This window comes from Lupinus angustifolius, unplaced genomic scaffold (assembly GCF_001865875.1).
Source record: "Lupinus angustifolius cultivar Tanjil unplaced genomic scaffold, LupAngTanjil_v1.0 Scaffold_143_76, whole genome shotgun sequence".
Lineage (NCBI taxonomy): Eukaryota > Viridiplantae > Streptophyta > Magnoliopsida > Fabales > Fabaceae > Lupinus > Lupinus angustifolius.
Genome location: NW_017725534.1, coordinates 50441 through 69153, shown reverse-complemented (window position 1 = coordinate 69153; position 18713 = coordinate 50441). Strand labels below are relative to the sequence as shown.

At 34.1% G+C, this 18713-nt stretch overlaps 2 protein-coding genes across 2 annotated transcripts; one reads left to right on the top strand and one right to left on the bottom strand.

Moving 5' to 3' along the window:
* Positions 1-3181: 3181 nt before the first annotated feature.
* On the top strand, positions 3182-5446 carry LOC109340120 (putative pentatricopeptide repeat-containing protein At3g15130). Its single transcript, XM_019577695.1, has one exon. It carries the CDS (start codon positions 3182-3184, stop codon positions 5444-5446), a length of 2265 nt encoding a protein of 754 aa, XP_019433240.1.
* Positions 5447-17390: 11944 nt separating this feature from the next.
* LOC109340118 (60S ribosomal protein L27-like) lies at positions 17391-18008 on the bottom strand. The gene has a single exon (XM_019577693.1). It carries the CDS (start codon positions 17921-17923, stop codon positions 17516-17518), a length of 408 nt encoding a protein of 135 aa, XP_019433238.1. The 5' UTR covers positions 17924-18008; the 3' UTR covers positions 17391-17515.
* Between the last annotated feature and the right edge of the window lie 705 nt (positions 18009-18713).

Below are 18713 nucleotides of genomic sequence, written 5' to 3'. Positions count from 1 at the left end.
TCGTACGTTACACACTCGCCAATATCTCATTACTTAGAAGATAACTCCTTCTAAGCACACTATTCTCATTCTCACCACACCCTTGTGATAACTAGTAAATACAAGACGTTTGAATAAATTTACTAGCGCAAGGATTGTTTTACAAGATATGAAAATTTTATAACTTGTAATCCTTTGACTCTTTTCATACTCAGTATACAATGCTCTCTAATGTTTATGTTTGGAAAAATTTAGACCAGCACTTGTGTGCAACATTAGAAAATTCTGAAAGTTAGAACTCAAGTTGAATGAACAATGCACAAAAAATGTTTAAGAGATTGTATGAAAGTTACATGTAAGAGTCTTGCACAAATTAAGGTGTTCCAAGGCCTTTAAATTGGCTTCCAACCAGCCATTATACCCCTATGAGAAGGTAGAACTTGATTTGAATAAGACTCATTTATTTTGGATGAAAGTTGTTCACTTTGGATTTGAAAATATGGTCCAAGAACTCTTTGTAACCGATTCCTAAAGGTTGTAACCGATTACCCAAGGTTACCACCCAATTGAGTAATCGGTTACTTTGTGTTTTTTTTTGGGTAACTCATTACTCAGTATGGTAACTTGTTACTCGGTCTCGGTAATTTGTTACTCACTATCATACAATTCAAGTAATTTGTTACTCGGGTCCAGTAACTTGTTACTCAGGTCAAGTAACCCATTACTTAGCATTTTAAAAGTTGATTTAATTTGACTAAGAGTTTCCAATTGATTTTTAAAAATTGTTTTTCTGCTAAAGAGAATTTGTACTAAATATAAAAGAGATTAATGATAGAAATAACTAAGAAGACTTTATAACAATTCTTATTCTTGAAGCTTGATCTTCTATATCTTCAAGGTATTCTTCTTTTTGCTTCTTTTTTGTAATATTGGTATCTTCATCAAAATCGTGTCAATGTCAAGAGCAATATATTCTTCATAGAAGTGCTTCAAGTGCTATATGTGATAAAAAAGGTTTTACTCAAGCTTAAGGTGAAGTTTTAGTCTTGGATGAATGAACAGACTAGACAATATATGATTAGAAATGAATGCATAAGGAAGAAAGTTGGAGTTTCCCTATTGCAGAACATATGGTAGAATCGCACCTTAGGTGATTTGGACATACGCGGAGGAGACTGATAAAAGCACTCATAAGGAGAGTAGATTAAATGGAGGCTAGTTCAATTCCTAAAGGGAGACCAAGAAAAACCATAGGCGAAATTGCTAGAAAACACTTATATATTAATATTTTGTTAATAAAAATGATTTATGATAGAACATAGTAATATCATTCAACCATGTAACATAAAATAAAGGATTGGTAATATTTGATATTACACTCCTATAAAGCCAAATTTTAGGGATATCAGTTATATTTTAAAACAAATTCAAATTTGAAACAGATTATGAAATTTGTATAAAGTGAAAACAAAAATTGTTCACCAGCACATCTCCCTCATCTTATTACAAGAATTTCCTCTCGAGTTTGCCCTAATTTTACAAGCTAAGTATGCGTAATACTATGGGGTTCATCCAATAAATTTTCTAGAGTTGCCGGGGATGAGGAAAAAATAATTGGGTTGTTTGTAATAAAGAAATATGAAAAACTATTTAAAAAGAGAGAAAAAATGTGGAACTCCTTTAAGAGAGCTGGAACCATACCACTAGGGATGGCAAAATGGTTTGGCCCGACGGGCCAGCCCGTTTGGATATGTGTTTTTAGCGGGCCGGCCTGAGGGTTTTAGCCCAAAAGCCCGTATTCAACCCGTTTTGGAAGCTCGTTTTTTGACGGGCCGGGCTGGCCCGGCGAGCCAACATTAAGATTAAAGTTCATTTGTCTATGATGTTGCTCATTGCAATTAAGATCAAACTTTTACAATTTTATCTTATGTTTGGATGCTTAAACATATAATTCTTCTTTCTCTTTGTAAAATGAACATTTAATATCTCATTAAGTAGTTATCTATTATCTTCACTCTCATCCAATTATTGTACTTGTTATCAAATAAAGGTGGAGTTTCACTAACAATTAAGGGTGTTTGAATCAAATTTAAACCTTTAATTAATTGAAATGGAAAATTGGAAAGTCAAACAGAACTATTGATTTTGATTCTTTTTGGAAAATTAATTGAATTCGACTGAGTTTCAATTTATATTTTTAATGTAGTCGAATTCAAATTAAATTGAGTAATATATATAGTTTATTGTGATTGATTTAAAATATAATAGTTTTGATTCTTATACACTTTTTAAAACTTAGGAGTTATAAGCTCTATTGTGAACTAGGAATCTAAAAGTTTAAGACTATGACGGTTTATTGTTTAGAATTTATAAGTTTTTTACTAATGGAATATGTTATTATGAGATTGTGTCTTTTGTTTGTCATTTTTTGTTTTAAAAGACATTTATGAATTGTTTGAATTATTTATTTTTGTCTAAAAACTTTAATGTGTATTGTGAAAAGAAAAAAGAAATGGGCCAGCCTTCCCAAATATGAGTCAGGCTGGCATTTTGAGCCCTTATAATAATAAGGGTCGGGCCAGCCCATATTCTGACAGGCCAAAGGCGGGCCAGGCCAGGCTAGCCCGTATTGCCACCCCTACATACCACTGGCTGACCCGCCTATGTATTAAAAATATTATAAAATAAAAAATTGTATAATATACAAAAACTTTAAAAATTCTAAATAAACTAAAACCAAAGTTATTTTAAAAAAGTTAACGTGTCTAAGTCAACTTCAAATCCCAAGTATAAGATGAACCCATTATATTTATTTAAGAATCTGATTTTTGTAAGCAATATTTATTGGGAGTGATAGTTACGACAACTTAAAAGAAATTAATTTTTATCTCATAATGTAAGAAATATTTTCGATAATATGAAAAAGTATTACTTTATAAAACGTGATATTTAGAAGGATATATCATTTTCCTAATGTCGTTTATTAACTAGATCATATCCGATTCTTTACTATGTAAGTCGATCTAAGTAAAAGCCTAATTAAGAACCTTAACTAGAGTTGGGAAATGGAGGAATTCATAGTGTGACTGGTTGATTCAATCCGATTCACTCATCTTAGATAAGTTTTTCCTAATTTCATCAAATATGGACAGAGCATTTTCTCTAATTCTTATAGTAATTTAACGTTCTTTTTAAATTGGCAATGGTGGTCACTAACTCTTCTAGCACGAGCTTCCTCGTTGCACACCAACCTTCTCATTTCTCTGCATCACTACCCTCTCTTCATTCCACTAACAAAGCACCTGTGTTTCCAATACAACACCGTGAAAACGTAAGATTCACCAAGCTTGTTGCATCAACTGAAACCCACAAACACAACCACAACCACAACATTGGATCATTCATTGATCTCTTAAAAGCCTGTGAACAAAATGGGTCTGTTAAAAACGCGAATTGCATTCATGGGTGTGTGTTAAAATCCAATTTTGATGACCGTGACTTGGTGGTGTTTTTGAACCATGCAGTTCACGTGTACTCCAAATGCGGGGATTTTAATGCTGCTTGTAAGGTGTTTGATGGAATGTCACAGAAGAATATGTTTTCATGGTCAGTCATGATTGTTGCTTCAAATGAACATGGTTACTATAATGATGGGGTGTTGCTTTTTTGTATGATGTTGGAGCGAGGAGTGGTGCCTGATGGGTTTGCATTCTCTGCTGTTTTGCAGTCTTGTGTCGGGTTGGATTCGATCGAGTTGGGTGAGATGGTTCATTCCCAAGTTGTTGTCAGAGGCTTTCTGATGCATACAGTTGTTGGTACTTCTCTTCTTAACTTATATGCGAAGTTAAGAAAGAATGAGAGTTCCGTTAAGGTGTTCAACACCATGCCTGAGCTTAATGATGTATCTTGGAATGCAATGATTTCAGGGTTTACCTATAATGGTTTGCACCTACAAGCATTCAATTGTTTTATTGATATGATTGAAGCAGGAGTGACACTTAGTAATTCAACCTTCGCAACTGTTTCCAAGGCTGTTGGCTTGTTAGGTGACCTTAACAAGTGTCATGAAGTTCATAGGTATGCTACTAGATGGGGATTGGACTCGAATACTTTTGTTGGGACAGCTCTTATTGATATGTACTCGAAGTGTGGGTCTCTGTCTAATGCACAGATTCTTTTTGACTCAAAGTTTACAAGCTGTCTAGTTAACACACCCTGGAATGCAATCATAACTGGTAATTCACAATCTGGTTCTCACCTTGAAGCTTTGGAACTGTTTACAAGAATGTGCCAAAATGATGTCAAACCAGATGTTTACACGTTCTGTTGTGTGTTGAACTCGATTGCTGCTTTGAAGTGTCTTAAATCCTTAAGAGAGACTCATGGGTTGGCATTGAAGTATGGATTTGATGTGAAGGCAATTAGTGCATTGAATGCCCTTGCTGATGCATATGCCAAATGTGAGTCACTTGAATCCGTAGAGAAGATATTTAATAGAATGGAAGAGAAGGATATAGTATCTTGGACAACCATGGTGACTGCATATTGCCAGTATTCTGAGTGGGAGAAAGGCTTAGCCATCTTCTCACAGATGCGCAATGAAGGCTTTGTACCCAATCGTTTTACCTTTTCTAGTGTGATTACAGCATGCGGTGGTCTTTGTTTACTAGAACACGGTCATCAAATTCATGGTCTTATATGCAAGTCCAGCTTGGATAACGAAACATGCATAGAAGGTGCTCTAATTGACATGTATGCCAAATGCGGTAATCTGACAGAAGCAAAGAAGATTTTTGAGAGGATATCTAACCCTGATGTGGTTTCTTGGACTGCCATAATATCCACTTATGCTCAACACGGTCTTGTCGAAGATGCCCTTGAACTCTTCAAAATGATGGAACAGTCGGGTGCAAAGGTAAATGCTGTTACATTGTTATGTGTCCTTTTTGCCTGTAGTCATAGAGGAATGGTGGAGGATGGCCTGAAAATTTTCCATCAAATGGAGGACACCTATGGTGTGGTACCGAAAATGCAGCATTATGCTTGTGTTGTTGATCTCTTGGGTCGTATTGGCCGCTTGGACGAAGCAGTGGAGTTTATAAACCGGATGCCGATTGAGCCAAATGAAATGATTTGGCAGACCTTGTTAGGAGCATGTAGGATTCATGGAAATGCTGAGCTGGGGAAAAGTGTTGCTCAAAAGATTCTATCGACTCGGCCACAATATCCATCTACATATGTTCTTTTGTCCAACACTTACATAGAGTCAGGACTGTATGAAGATGGGTTTAGTTTGAGAGATGTGATGAGAAAACAAGGTATAAGCAAGGAACCAGGATATAGCTGGATTTCTGTGAGAGGTGAGGTTCATAAGTTTTATGCTGGAGATCAACAGCATCCGCAGAGAAATAAAATCTACACTATGTTAGAAGAGTTGATGAGGAATATTAAAAGCCCAATTATTTAAATTTTTTTAGTAAAAAAACATTTTTCTTGAAAAAAAACACTTCTGCTACTAATTTACTTGTTTGGGTGGGCTTTTACTACAAATGATCATCTGAAAGGGGAAAAAACAAAATTGAAATTTTAAACTTCTCATGAAAAGTTTCTTGGAAAATCCTTTTTTAAAGGCTAAACAAATTGCCCCAGCCCCTATATGTGTAGTGAACCAGAAATCAGTGTTCCCAGATATGACATATATGCGAGTTGAGGTTTATTACATATACTCGGTACATTATCTATTATTCGTTTTTAATTATCATTGACTTTTTACAAAGTAATATAAATAAATAGTAAATAATATAATGTTTGTATATAAATTTTTATACTACAATGCATAAATATTACACTCATACTTTATTATCTATTGCTCAAAAATCACAATAGATATATAATCTACTAGAGGATTGTAGAAAGGGAAATCATTTATGAAGATTGCCATTTAGGTGGCGTAACACAATTATGGTTTAAAATATGTTCGTACCGGTAACACAATGCCATTTGTTTGAATTTATAAAGAATTTTTCCTACCGGATGGGAAATTTAGTTTAAGCTTAGATTTGTTTAGAGTTTTTGTTTACCCAAGATATACTCACGAGTAGAGATCCGTTGTCTTTTTTGATGTCCTCAATGGTGTCCTGCACCAACCAAAAAATGTCATTTAATTGGGAAATAAAAATTATAAAAATATAAAGTATATAATTTATATTATTTGGTGTAATCCTAGGGCATGGAGATAAGCTCTCTTTGGACAGAAGATCTTTATTCGTATACTCACCATCTTGCTAAAAATCTAATTCAGTTCGAGATGTGTGGTTACTCATTTTAACAAATATCGTTATTAGTAATCGAACATTTGATCATTTAGTATATCTGAAAATCCAATATAACTTTATATAATTAGACTAACAATGTGTTTGGGTAGACATTTAGTTTATGAAAATATAAGCAATTCTAGTCTCCATTTCCCTTAACTCTTTAAACATCTCGTGAAAATTATTGATACAGTTCGTAATGAACCAAAATTCTTCAAAACACAAATGTTTTCACTTTCCCTAAAAACTTTCTCAAGTTCTTCCAAGTTCTTCATCCATCATGTAAGTTCTTCTTTATTTTTATTTTGTTTATATATATGTGGTTCTTCCTCTAATTTTTGAAGTTTCTTGTTTGGGATTATTTTTAAAAAAAACATAATCTTTGTAAGAAAACCCAACACAAAAAGTTTCAAAAAGTCACAATTTTGTTGAGATGTATAAGCTTATTGATTTCAAACGTGAATAGATGTGCTTTGTCATGATTAAACAAAAAATGTTGTGATATGTCTCATGATAGAAATTAAGATTATGAATACTTGAAAATAAATTTTGAACTTTCTATCATAATGTTTGTGATTGAACCAAACATCTTCAAACCAACATGCCTTTCAAACATTTTAATGGATTGTGTAGAAAGAAGTGCTATTTTGATACAAGTAAAAAAATTCAAAATGGTTCAACCAAAAAGGAATGAGTTGTGTTGAAAACATGAGTAAAATTTTAAAAGTCATGAATTTCTTTGCAAAATTTTTTAATCAACACTCTGAAATCTCATGTTGATCGAATGCTAAAAAGAAAATTAGGCATATAACTTGTTCAAAATTCACCAGCAAAGGAAACATCATTGAATAACCAAACTTGACTAAATTTGTTTTGAAAGTTGTGCACTTTTTAATAAAGCATCCCATATTTTTACTTTGTGAAAACATGAAGGAATTCAGACGTATATGAAATTTTGTCCAAGAAAAAAAAATGTCAAATTAAAGTGCATGCCTTAATCAACTTCAAATCTTGATGTTTATGACTAACTCCTTAGTTTGAAAAAAAAATGTTTTGTTAGAATTAATTTTTTTTGTAGGAGTTCATCAAGAAGAGGAAATGAAGCCACTAATGAAGAGAAGAGCACCAAATTTGGTACGAAGGATGCTAAGAAAAAAATTCAACTCTGAAAAGCGCAACAAATTTGGAGAAGATTTTCAACCTAGATGAAGAAGAGTTTGGAGGCTTCACTTTCATAGTGGAGAAGTACAATTGACAAAAGCTTGCTCAGCCCAAAACGATGTTTTCAATGGACGTGGTGAAGCAATTTTATGCCAACTCCATTGTTTCAAGTGAAGCAAGGATGAACCGGTACACATGGGTGAATGGGGCCCAAGTCTTTTATGACAAGTACATAATAAATGATTACTTGGGCAAGCCATTGAACCCATCACCATCAGATGATCATGATTTGTGCACATTTCAACTGAAGCTAAGTGCTGCATATTCAAGGGAAGGTGAAGGACATGATGAAGCCTATGTCCGAAGAAGCTTGTGTTTGGAAGGCTTGGAGTTCAATCAAAGTGGGTCAATCTTCAGATTTTGCATGACACAAATGTCACAAATTTGGGCCATTTTTGTGTTGTCCAACATATGGCCTTCCTCACATGTCTTAGATTTTCCAATCCCCAAAGTGAAGCTCATCAGTTCCATATATGATGAAGACTCCATTGACATTGCTACAGTAATCTCAAATGATATTCATGATTACACCACGAGGGGAGTTCTTTCAATGATTTTGCCTTCATTGATCACCGACCTTTGCAAGTATCAACTTGTACTTGGGCCATACAAGGAGGTCATGACATTAAAGACAGAAATCAATGCATCATATATCAACACCTACTGCAAGGAGAAAAGCATCTCACAAGCTTAAGTAAAAATTTGGCAACATGGGCAAGAACAAACTACTCATGGGAGCACAATGACTTCCAAGATAGATGTCATCATACAAGAGCAACACCTGCAAAATCTACAACAAAACGCGTGCTATCGAAGGATCAAAGGGATCTACAAGAGCTTATATAACATCTTTGGAAAAAGATCCACTTTCAAAGGAGGATCCTATTAGGAGTTTGTGGCCCGAGGGAAGATCACAAGATCCAAGTGATGAGGAGGATGAAGATTGAGAAAGCTCTTTCTGGTTTTCTCTTTTTCCTTACATGCACTTTCAAGTTCATTTCCATTATTTTATTTTGAATATTTAGTACTATTTCTACTATGTTGCTACTATATTTTAATATTATGTTAAGTTTTATGTTTTATTAAATTTGTGTTTAAATATTATCTTATTCTTTAGAAAATTTATATGCATCAAACATCTCCTTTAAACCAATTTTTTTATTGGCTTGAGGACAAACCATCATTTAAAGAGGGGGAAAATGATTTAATGCATTTGAATTTTTTTAAAGAAAGTTAATAGTATATATATGATTGTATAGTTATTTCAAAAATTAATTTGATTGTCCTTAAAACTCAATTTTTTTTTTCAAAAACCAAACTCAAAGTGGCTAAATGAAAAAAATTGTGGAATGATTTCATGATTTAAAATGCAAAGCATATCTTGACTTCAACTTTTATTGAGAAAAATGAGATATATGCTAAATGTTTTGTGAAAACATCACATAATGTCATAAGTTGAAATTGTTTTGCAAATAAAAATTAAATTTGTGTAACATGATCTTTGCAAAGATTTTTTAAATCAAGAAGTGTAAATCCTAGTCAAGTGAGGGAGTGAGCCAAATACGTGAGGATTAAAGTTAAATCACCATTTGATTTGTCTAATTAAACTTGTTTGAGTCTTTAAATCTCTTAATTGCATAAGATTGATAGGAAGTGATCAAGGCATGTCATTCTTTAATTGAACCAAATGGCCAAAAGTCTAACCAAAAATTAGGATTATCCTTTGATAAGCCCCTTTGAGCCAAACAAAGTAAAACATGTTTTTCAAAATATCCCATGAAACCAAATTTGAAGACAAATATTCTAAAGAGAGCATTAAAATTTTAAAAGGATGTTTGAAAGAATTAAGTTGGGCGGGGGAGGAGGAGGGGGAATTGGTGAACTTGGCTTCCTAAAATGAAAAAAGAAAAGAAATTTTCAATCTCTTTACAAAAACAACAAAAAAAGTTGTAAAAGAAAGTGAAAAATAAATAGAGATTGAGAAATGCAAAAGAAAAGCCAAAAATAAGTCAAGGTTCAAAAGCTAAGAGGTAGAAAAAAAAAAGGAATTATGGAAAAAGTAGAGTAAAATGCTTCATTGAGAAAAAATTTAAAAAAAAAATGCTCTCTTTTGACTTTAATTTAACTACCTAGAAAAACCATGATTGTCCAACTTAGTGATCCTTAATTGATTATGCAATTTAAGAAAATATGTGAGACAAAGAACAACTTCAAATTACTACAATCAAATGGTTGGAAAATTGAGTGAAACACTTGCCCCTTTGAAGTTCCAATTTTGAACTTCTGTGCAAAAACACTTTTTGATTGAAAAATATTTGCTTTGGTAAATTGTTGCACATTTTTTAGGAACAAAAGCATAAAATTCATGTTTGAAACATTATGTGTTAAAAATTCACAAATCATGAAAAATCTCATTGAAAACAATTTTTTGATCATGGTTAAGCAAAATTGAAATCATGTAAACCATATCTTAAAAAATTAGCCAAGTCTTGAATTCGGATAAGCTTTACCTTTTGTTTGAGGACAAACAAAGTCTTAAGTTGGGGGAATTTGATAAGTGCCAAAAATACCTAATTTTCATACACTCTTCATGGCGCTTATCCTTGGATAAATTGAGAAAACCAACTTAATTCAACACATTTTAGATAATATATCACAATCTTATATATATGCTTTGTATATTTCTTTTGTACTGTATTTTGTAAGATTTAGGTAGAAAAGAGAAGAATTTATCAAAGGTTTACAAAGTGCTCAAAATAGGCCAAAATGCTCAACACATAAGCATGACTCATCAAAATTTGCCTATGTGGAGTCAACATGAAGCTGCTCAGTAAGTAGCTTAGTGTGGACCAAACCCATGCCCAGTGTGACCTAGACACCAACCTGACACGGTCAGACCAAAATTACACAGTCAGAACCAACCTGGCACGGTCAGAACACAAGTCTGACACAAGCCAGCCTACTCAAGTAGACAGCTTAGTGGAGCATGTGGACTGCCCAACGTGGAACCACACACCTGGCCAGATCAGTAAGCACTAGGCCACATCAACATAAGCACAGTCAGAGCTGCTCAAGCATACAGCTCAGCCGTGCGACATAGACTCTTAGCGGTGTGTACCCAGCAACTTGGTCAAGTTGACTTAGCCACTAAGTAATCGTGACATCATGCATGACCTCACTCCAAGTAGCCTCCATAAGCTTTTCATAGGTAGCTCACATTAGTTGAGCCAAGTAGCCCACCATAGCTTCGGTGAGTCAGCTCAAGTAGGTGACTAAGCTGCTTGACCAAGTGACCAAACCCATGCTGAAGGGTTTGGCCAGCAGCTTGGTGGTGGAAACAAGTAGCTTGGCGGGGTCCAGGAAGGCCTGTATAAAGGATGCACCTCAAAGGCAAAAAGACATTCTATTTCTTGATTCTAACATTCACTCCTAGATTTACACATTTGAACCAAATTTTTATCTTCTTGTAATTTTCTTGGAGAATTTCCACTCCAAAGTAGTTTAGGTAAGTGTAGTTTGTAGTTTTTTCTTTCTTAATTCAAGAGGAGAAAAGATATGACAAATGAGATGCAAAAACATAATTTTGTAATATCGTTTTAGACCAAAAGCATCTCATCTATGGATAGATGGCTCATGCTCCTACAAATTGACTTGGATTATGGTGTAATTTCTTCTCTTTAATTTATCATCTTTTGAAATCAATGCATTCAAGTTATTACTTTTTGGTTAAGTTTTGATTCTTTATGAAGTTCTTAATGCAATTTTGGATTGATCACCTAAAACTTGATTTAAAGATCCAAAATCATTCTTCTTAAAGTGTTGACAAGTGAACTAAAAAATATAATCTACACCTTAGTTCATTTGCCATATTAAGCATCTATTTTGAGCAACTTATGTTCAAGGCTAAATAAAGTTAATGGAGCCTGAAGTAGGGTGTGACAACCTGCTCCGACAAGTGGTACTTAACTATTATTTAGTGTATTTCATAAGGTTTGAAAATCATCTTATCATTCTAGGACACTAGATAAATGATTTAGAAATGATGTATGAAATTAACCAAAAATATGCTTATCACATATTTATTACCATGAGTATGCTTGTAATGTTGACCAAATAATAATCTTCCTTTGTACTGAAGAGATGCATAAGATGTGCACACCCTTCCATGAAGAGTTATGCGACTTGATTTTTCAATTTCTAATTTTGTCCGTCGTAGAAATAGAAATAATATTTTTGATATATACACAATAAATACCATAACAATTATGTTTATTGTCATATATCTTACTTGATTTATCTCAATTTAATTTGACTATTTAAAATAATGACTATAAATATATTTAAATATTACATGTGTGACTCAAAATTTCTTACAAGTTTAAATATTACATTTAAATATTTAAATAATTAAGTATCTTACTTGAATGAGGAAGTGTTTCACGTGTGGTATCAGCTAGGATGCGGCTTTGGCATAATGCTTAGCCCATAGATTTGCAACGCTAAGAGCAAGCCAAAATATCCATTTTTAGGTATTGCTGGCCCTGGTGCATGGGCTATTTATTCCATATATTTGCACATAGTGCAACCTTTCATCTGCATTCAAGTATATACAAATTTTCTTTCTCTTTCTTAAGTATCGGAGAGGAACTCAACCCTATAAGAGCGGACAGAGTCTTGGTCTTTTAAATGCCTCCCGACCAAGATGAATAAATGCCTCCATGAGCTAGTTACCAAAAGAGTAACACTTAAAAATTCATTTTATAACGTTTACTATAAAGAATTTAAAACTGCATTGACTAAACAAAAGTAGCCAACGCTTTTATAACTAGGATAAATATAGTTGATACTATTTTCAACTTTCTGTTATTATGAATGTCGCGCCTTGATTTTCAGCTATGTGGTCTTTTAGAATCGTCATTACATTTTATAGTTAAAAATATAAAAAATATTTAAAGCCCAATCATATTGGGCTTTTGGATTTTTGATATCCAGGTTCGGGAGTCTGTTACAAATTGGGGAATGTATTAGCACCTCATTCGCCCGTAATAAAATGGTACCCTAACTAATTGCATAAATTAAATACCCTTAATTTATTTAAATTAAATTGCTTAAACAAAATATTTTTTATTTTTTATTGGTGTCTGACAAGTTTATATTGCTCCTACGTATCCCCGGGTGCAATAGGGAAATCAAGACTACGTAGTTCTTTTTAAAATTGGTAATTTGGTTGGGTTAAAAATTTAGAAATAGTTTGAATTTAATAGAAGTGGAACTAATAAACGAAGAGTCAACATTGATTGTTTACCCTCTTTTCACTTCAATAGATAGCAGAAACAGTACAAGTAATCGTGACAGGTTCTCGACTAGAAATGAGGAAAAAGATGCAATACGAGTTGTAACATCGCTATTAAATCCCAAAATAATTAAAGCTTATTATTATTATTCTTATTTTTTTAAATAGAGTTTAGAAATTTGTTTGAGTTTAATAGGAATGGAATTAATAGATGAAGAATCAACATTGATTGTTTACCCTCTTCACACTTTGATGCAAAAGCAGTACAAGTGATCACGACCAGCTCTCTACTTGAAGCGAGGAGAAAGACACAATACGAGTTGTAACATCATTATTAAATTCTCGAAACTATTTGAAACATTTTTTGGTTTGCTTAAACTAATAAGATAGAAGAATTGCATTGCTTGATTAATACAATAAGTTATTGTTTAAATAAGTCACCTTAATAAATTATAGTAACATAATGTAAAAAGAATATGTTTTACTTTACTCACTTTTCTAAAGACAAGAGTCATTATCATGACTTTGTTTGCATGACAAAACAGAGCAAATACTAACCTAGTTTTATAAAATAATGATCTTTTCATGCTCCACAATATTTTACTATTCTTTAAACCAAAAGCTATAAATAAAAAAGATATGCATTAAAACAACATGTGTACAGTAAAGGCCATAAGCAAAAGAACATATAATTCAAATAATGGGTTAACACCCTGATTCAAAACTAAGGAGAGAATGAATTGATTTCCCTTGAGGCCGTTGCCACCATATTGTCAGCCGCTAGAATTCCGGCTAGCAGGGGCACTTCGTAAGCCGCCCATCCCGACGAGTTGGGACGAGTTGGAATGTCGGGGACCTGGTCTATGAGATTAAAGTCGGAGGTCACGATGAGACCAAGGCTGAGCACGGTGGCCTCTGTGACCTCAGCGGGGACGAAGAAGAAGATGTGGGTCGTGAACCCTTTGTTCAACCCGAAACAATGGAAGATTCCAACCATAGTGAGACTCAAAGATGTTCTTGAAGCATATTGTTATGATATTGTTTCTGATTTTATCCTTAGAAAAAAATTCTTATGAATATGTAGGATTATGAATAGGTAGAATAGTGATTTTGATTTACTGAAAATGATGTTTATAAACAGTGAAAAATGTTTATGGATATAGTTTAGGATTTAACGTTCCTGAATGTGAATATGAAATATGCATATTATTGAGACATGTGTATCCTGAGGGTAAATAGTGATTAAATAATACATTTTGTTTAAGATTACTTGATGAATGACTAACCTGATTGGTATATCCAAATGAACTTTATTGCCTTTGTGAAATTTTTGAATTGGTTTAGACGATTTCGATGCTTTCTTTTCTCTGGTTTTTTCCTCTTGCTTACCTGAAGCTTGTTGAGAACTAAATGAACTGATTTAAGAACAGATAAAATGAAGTTGTATATTCTCTTGTACCAAGCACTCACCACCACACCTAACAATGATGCTTTTGAAAGATAATTCACTATATGAGTTTTTAGCCATGAAACTTAAAATCTGACTGAAACTCTATAATGCAAGATGGGAATAACAAAAGGGTAGAACCAAAGCACCGAATGAAGAATAAAAATTATTTTGGGGGTTGGATGGTTACAAAGGTCGAAGTGATTTTTTTTTGGGAATAGATTGATGGATTTGAGTGGTTGTGTTTCTATGTGCTCCCCCTTTGTCACAGGTTGCTGGGTTTTTTAATAAGAGAGGTTTCGTTTTAGAAGTGCACCAAGTGGGTAAAAAATGATGGGTGATGCGGAAGTTATGAGAGTGGAAAGTGGGCTGAGTAGTTGTCAAAAAGAAGAGTGGGCTGAGTAGTTGTTAAATGGGAGACTGGGTGGTTTAGGATTGAGGAATGATGTAGGTACAATGAGATACTAAGAATGTCATTTTTCAATAAAAAATACTCAAACTTGCATATATTATTTATTTGTCATTATTTTGAAAAAAATATTATGTGTCAGACAAAATTGAGTGTTCACAGCTGTCCCTCTTTACTTGTTACTTATTGGATAACATACGAACTAAGGTTTGAGTGTTGTCATGATAAGTAACTAGTAAAGAAATGAACGCGAATTTTGTCTAGGCCTAAAAAACTTATTTGACAACTTCTCATTGCCTGAGAGTGTCTTTCGCCTTTTTTGAGATGAGTCATCCTAAAGATAGTTCGAGCTTTCTCTTGAGAGGTGTGACAAAGATGGGCGCGAACCAAAGACGCAGGTTGGTATACTGTTCGAACTTGGGGTGTAAAGCTGAGACAAAGACGTAGGTTGGTGTACTGTCAGAATTTGGAGTAAAAAGGTGAAATCAAAGACGCAGGTTAGTGTGCTGCCATAATTTGGGGACACAAGGGTAAAAGTCGAGAACGCAGGTTGGTGTACTGCCAGAACTTGGGGTGAAAAAGTGACACCAAAGACGCAGGTTGGTGTACAGCCAGAATTTGGGGACACAAGAGTAAAAGCCGAGAATGCAGGTTGGTGTACTGCCAGAACTTGGAGTGGTAGGTTAAAACCAAAGACACAGGTTGGTGTACTTCTAGAATTTGTAGACATAGGGGTCAAAGCCAAGAACGCAGGTTGGTGTACTGCCAGAACTTGGAATGACAAGTTAAAACCAAAGACGCAGGTTGGTGTACTGCCAGAATTTGGAGACATAAGGGTCAAAGCCAAGAACGCAGGTTGGTGTATTGTCAGAACTTGGAGTGCCTTGGAAAGGTAGACTTCGAGGTATAGGACCCGAAAAGCTTGATTTTGAATGCTCATCGAGGTATTAGACCCGAAAAGCTTAAAATTCACGTCGAGGTACAGGACCCGGAAAGCTTAAAATTCACGTCGAGGTACAAGACCCGAAAAGATTAAATTTTCATCTAGGTAGAGGACCCGAAAAGTTTAAATTTCACATTGAGGTACATGACCTGGAAAATTTAAGTTGCTTGTCGAGGTACATGACCTGGAAAGTCTTAAATTTTCACATCGAGGTACAGGACCCGGAAAGTTTAAATTGTTTGTCGAGGTACAGGGTCCGGAAAGTTTAAGTTGCTTGTCGAGGTATAGGACCCGAAAAGTTTGAATTTCACATCGAGGTACAGGACCCGAAAAGTTTAAGTTGCTTGTCGAGGTGCAGGACTCAGAAAGCTTAAGTTTGAATGCTCATCGAGGTACAGGACCCGAAAAGCTTAAAATTCACATCGAGATGTAGGACCCGAAAAGTTTGAATTTGATTAATGTAAAGTAGTGACTTAGTGTTTGAGAGTATGTTATGTGTGATGTTTGTCATGATGACATGCATGAGTTGTGAATGTAATAAAATGTAGAAATCATACCAATGTTCTAGTACGTTCATGAATTGTCTTTGATATATAAATTTGTCTCATTTTGTTGATCTTGACTGAAATGTGAACCTATTTTTAACTACTACGGACCGGGATGATCTATTTGTTGATGGCTTGATGTCCCAATATTGTATTGATAAGAATAATTAATCTCAATAATGCTACCCCAAAGTTATTTGGAAATTCATCCTCGAAAGATAGAAGTGTGATTGCTTATTTTCCTTCGGAGGAAATAATTTAACTACCCCAGTTTGCTTAAACCACAATGGACATTTGCATAAGGGTGTTCCTTTAACTTTCCATAATTTTTGCCCAGAATACCTAATGTAGGTATCTGCCAGGAATCCTCTCTTTTATTGTAATATACTAAATCGCATTTTCAGGTTTTCGACTTAGTACCGCTCTCTTTTCTTAGGCCACCCTTGCAGGTTTTCATCCTAGCACACTAATGTGACTGATTGTAATAATTTCCAATTAAAACAAAAAAATAAAAAATCTACTAAAACAAAGGGCAAATTATACTCAAATTTGTCCAAATAGATTACAAATAAAGTCATAGACGATACCAAATTTGTGCTAAAATATTGGCTGTTAGATCACAGCAAAATTCCATTTAGTGGGATTTAAGACTTTGCTTCTACTAATAGGGACAAGAGGAGGTTAGGAATTCCATGAGAAGTTTATTTCATGGCTCCTTCCCTTTCAATTGGAAATGCATGATCCCAATGTGAAAGTCCTAGTATCTAACAAGCATACAAGCATATGTGCTCCCATATCCAACCATCATATTCCTAAAGCCAACCGATGACTGTCCACATTGGAAGATCGATCAACGGGCATAGTTCATAGGAAGCACAACAAATTACAAACAAGAATGATGTATAATTGCGTTGTAAAACATAAATAACAACTATATTTAGTCAACGTTAGTGGACCTTCTAAAATTTGATTGTTTTAGCCAAAAACAATTAAATCTAATAGTCTTAGTATTTTCAGTCTAAACTGTTCATATCCCAAAATCCACATTCTATGAATCTTAAAACCTTAAAACCTATTCCTTAAATTCTGATACATTTATTGTGTGGCCTAAATAAGGTTCAATGTAGTTGTATTGTAGCCCCATTATTGTAATTCGGTGTTACATCACTTCCATCTAAAAGTTAACCCTAAAATCTCATTTATCCATATTTATAAAATGGTCTAAAAAATAAAGGAAATAACAATTGAAATGAATTTGAAAAAGCATTGTGGCCTTATAAACCATTCAAGTCACACCCTTACAAGTTCAAAACGAAACCAAAATTCCTTATATCAAGTAAAATGAAACTAAAACAGATTATAATCTAGAACCTCAACTTGGTGAAGAACCACCTGTTCTTCCCAGTCTTGAACCTTTCCTCCAACCGCTTCTTCGCCTCCTTAAGCGCAGTCACCTTCTTATCCTTACTCTGCAACACATCAGGAGTCACTGCATCTTTCAAATCCACGTCGAGCGTGTAGCGCGTGGGCATCAGATGCTGGTAGTTCACAAGCTTCACGAACGCCTTCACGCGCGATTTCTTCGCTGTCTTCTTTGCAGAGTCCTTCTTTATCACCTTGCTTGGGTACTTCTTGATCCCGGCTACCAAGCAGTGGCCATAGGGGCGGTCGCGCGTGCCGTCGTCGGAAGTTCGTACGATCACCGCCTTCTTGCCGGCGTAGCGGCCTTGGAGAAGGATAACAGCCTTGTTAGGCTTCAAGAATTTCACCATTTGTACGGCTTCGGATTCTTCTTGGAATGGTGAAGGCGAAACCCTAGACGCTGTTATGTGTAAATATGAGGCTGGATATGTTAGTTGATAATGGGCCTGATACAATAACCCTAGGCCGATTAAAATCTATACATTCATGAAAATGTTTTTGTTACGATTTTCTTTTATCGTTTTATATTTTGGATTAAACTTGTTTATTTTACTGGAAAAACAAAGGTTTTTTTTTCTTTCTGAAACCAAAACTAGCCCGACTCAAATATCGATCGGGTTAGTCATTGAATCTGAATTTGATCATAAGCTTGATTAAATATAATGCATACTTTTTTTAAATAAAAATTCTCAATATTACTTATTATCATGAATATATAATTTAATAACATTTGAAACAATATATATATATATATATATATATATATAATTATATATATGATAAAAAAATTATAGAATTAATGATATTTTCGAGCAAATGAATGTTACTACTCTGTACATAATTGAATAAACACATATAAACATGATGAACGAAGGGACCATGAGACATGTCAGATTGAGTGATTGAGTCATGTTTATCGCTTATCAATCCTTAAATATAGACTGAGTCTAATTTTTGAACTTAAATTCAGCCCTAAACTTAATAAAATCCGACTATATTTAGCTCAAACTAAATGAGCGAGTAGTGTATGGTCATACTTACCACTGTTTTTCACATACCATGGCACGAAAACATGTTTAAAGGAGTGGTTCAAAGAAAATATGTATTTGATGAACATAAACATGATTAAAAAAAAATGTT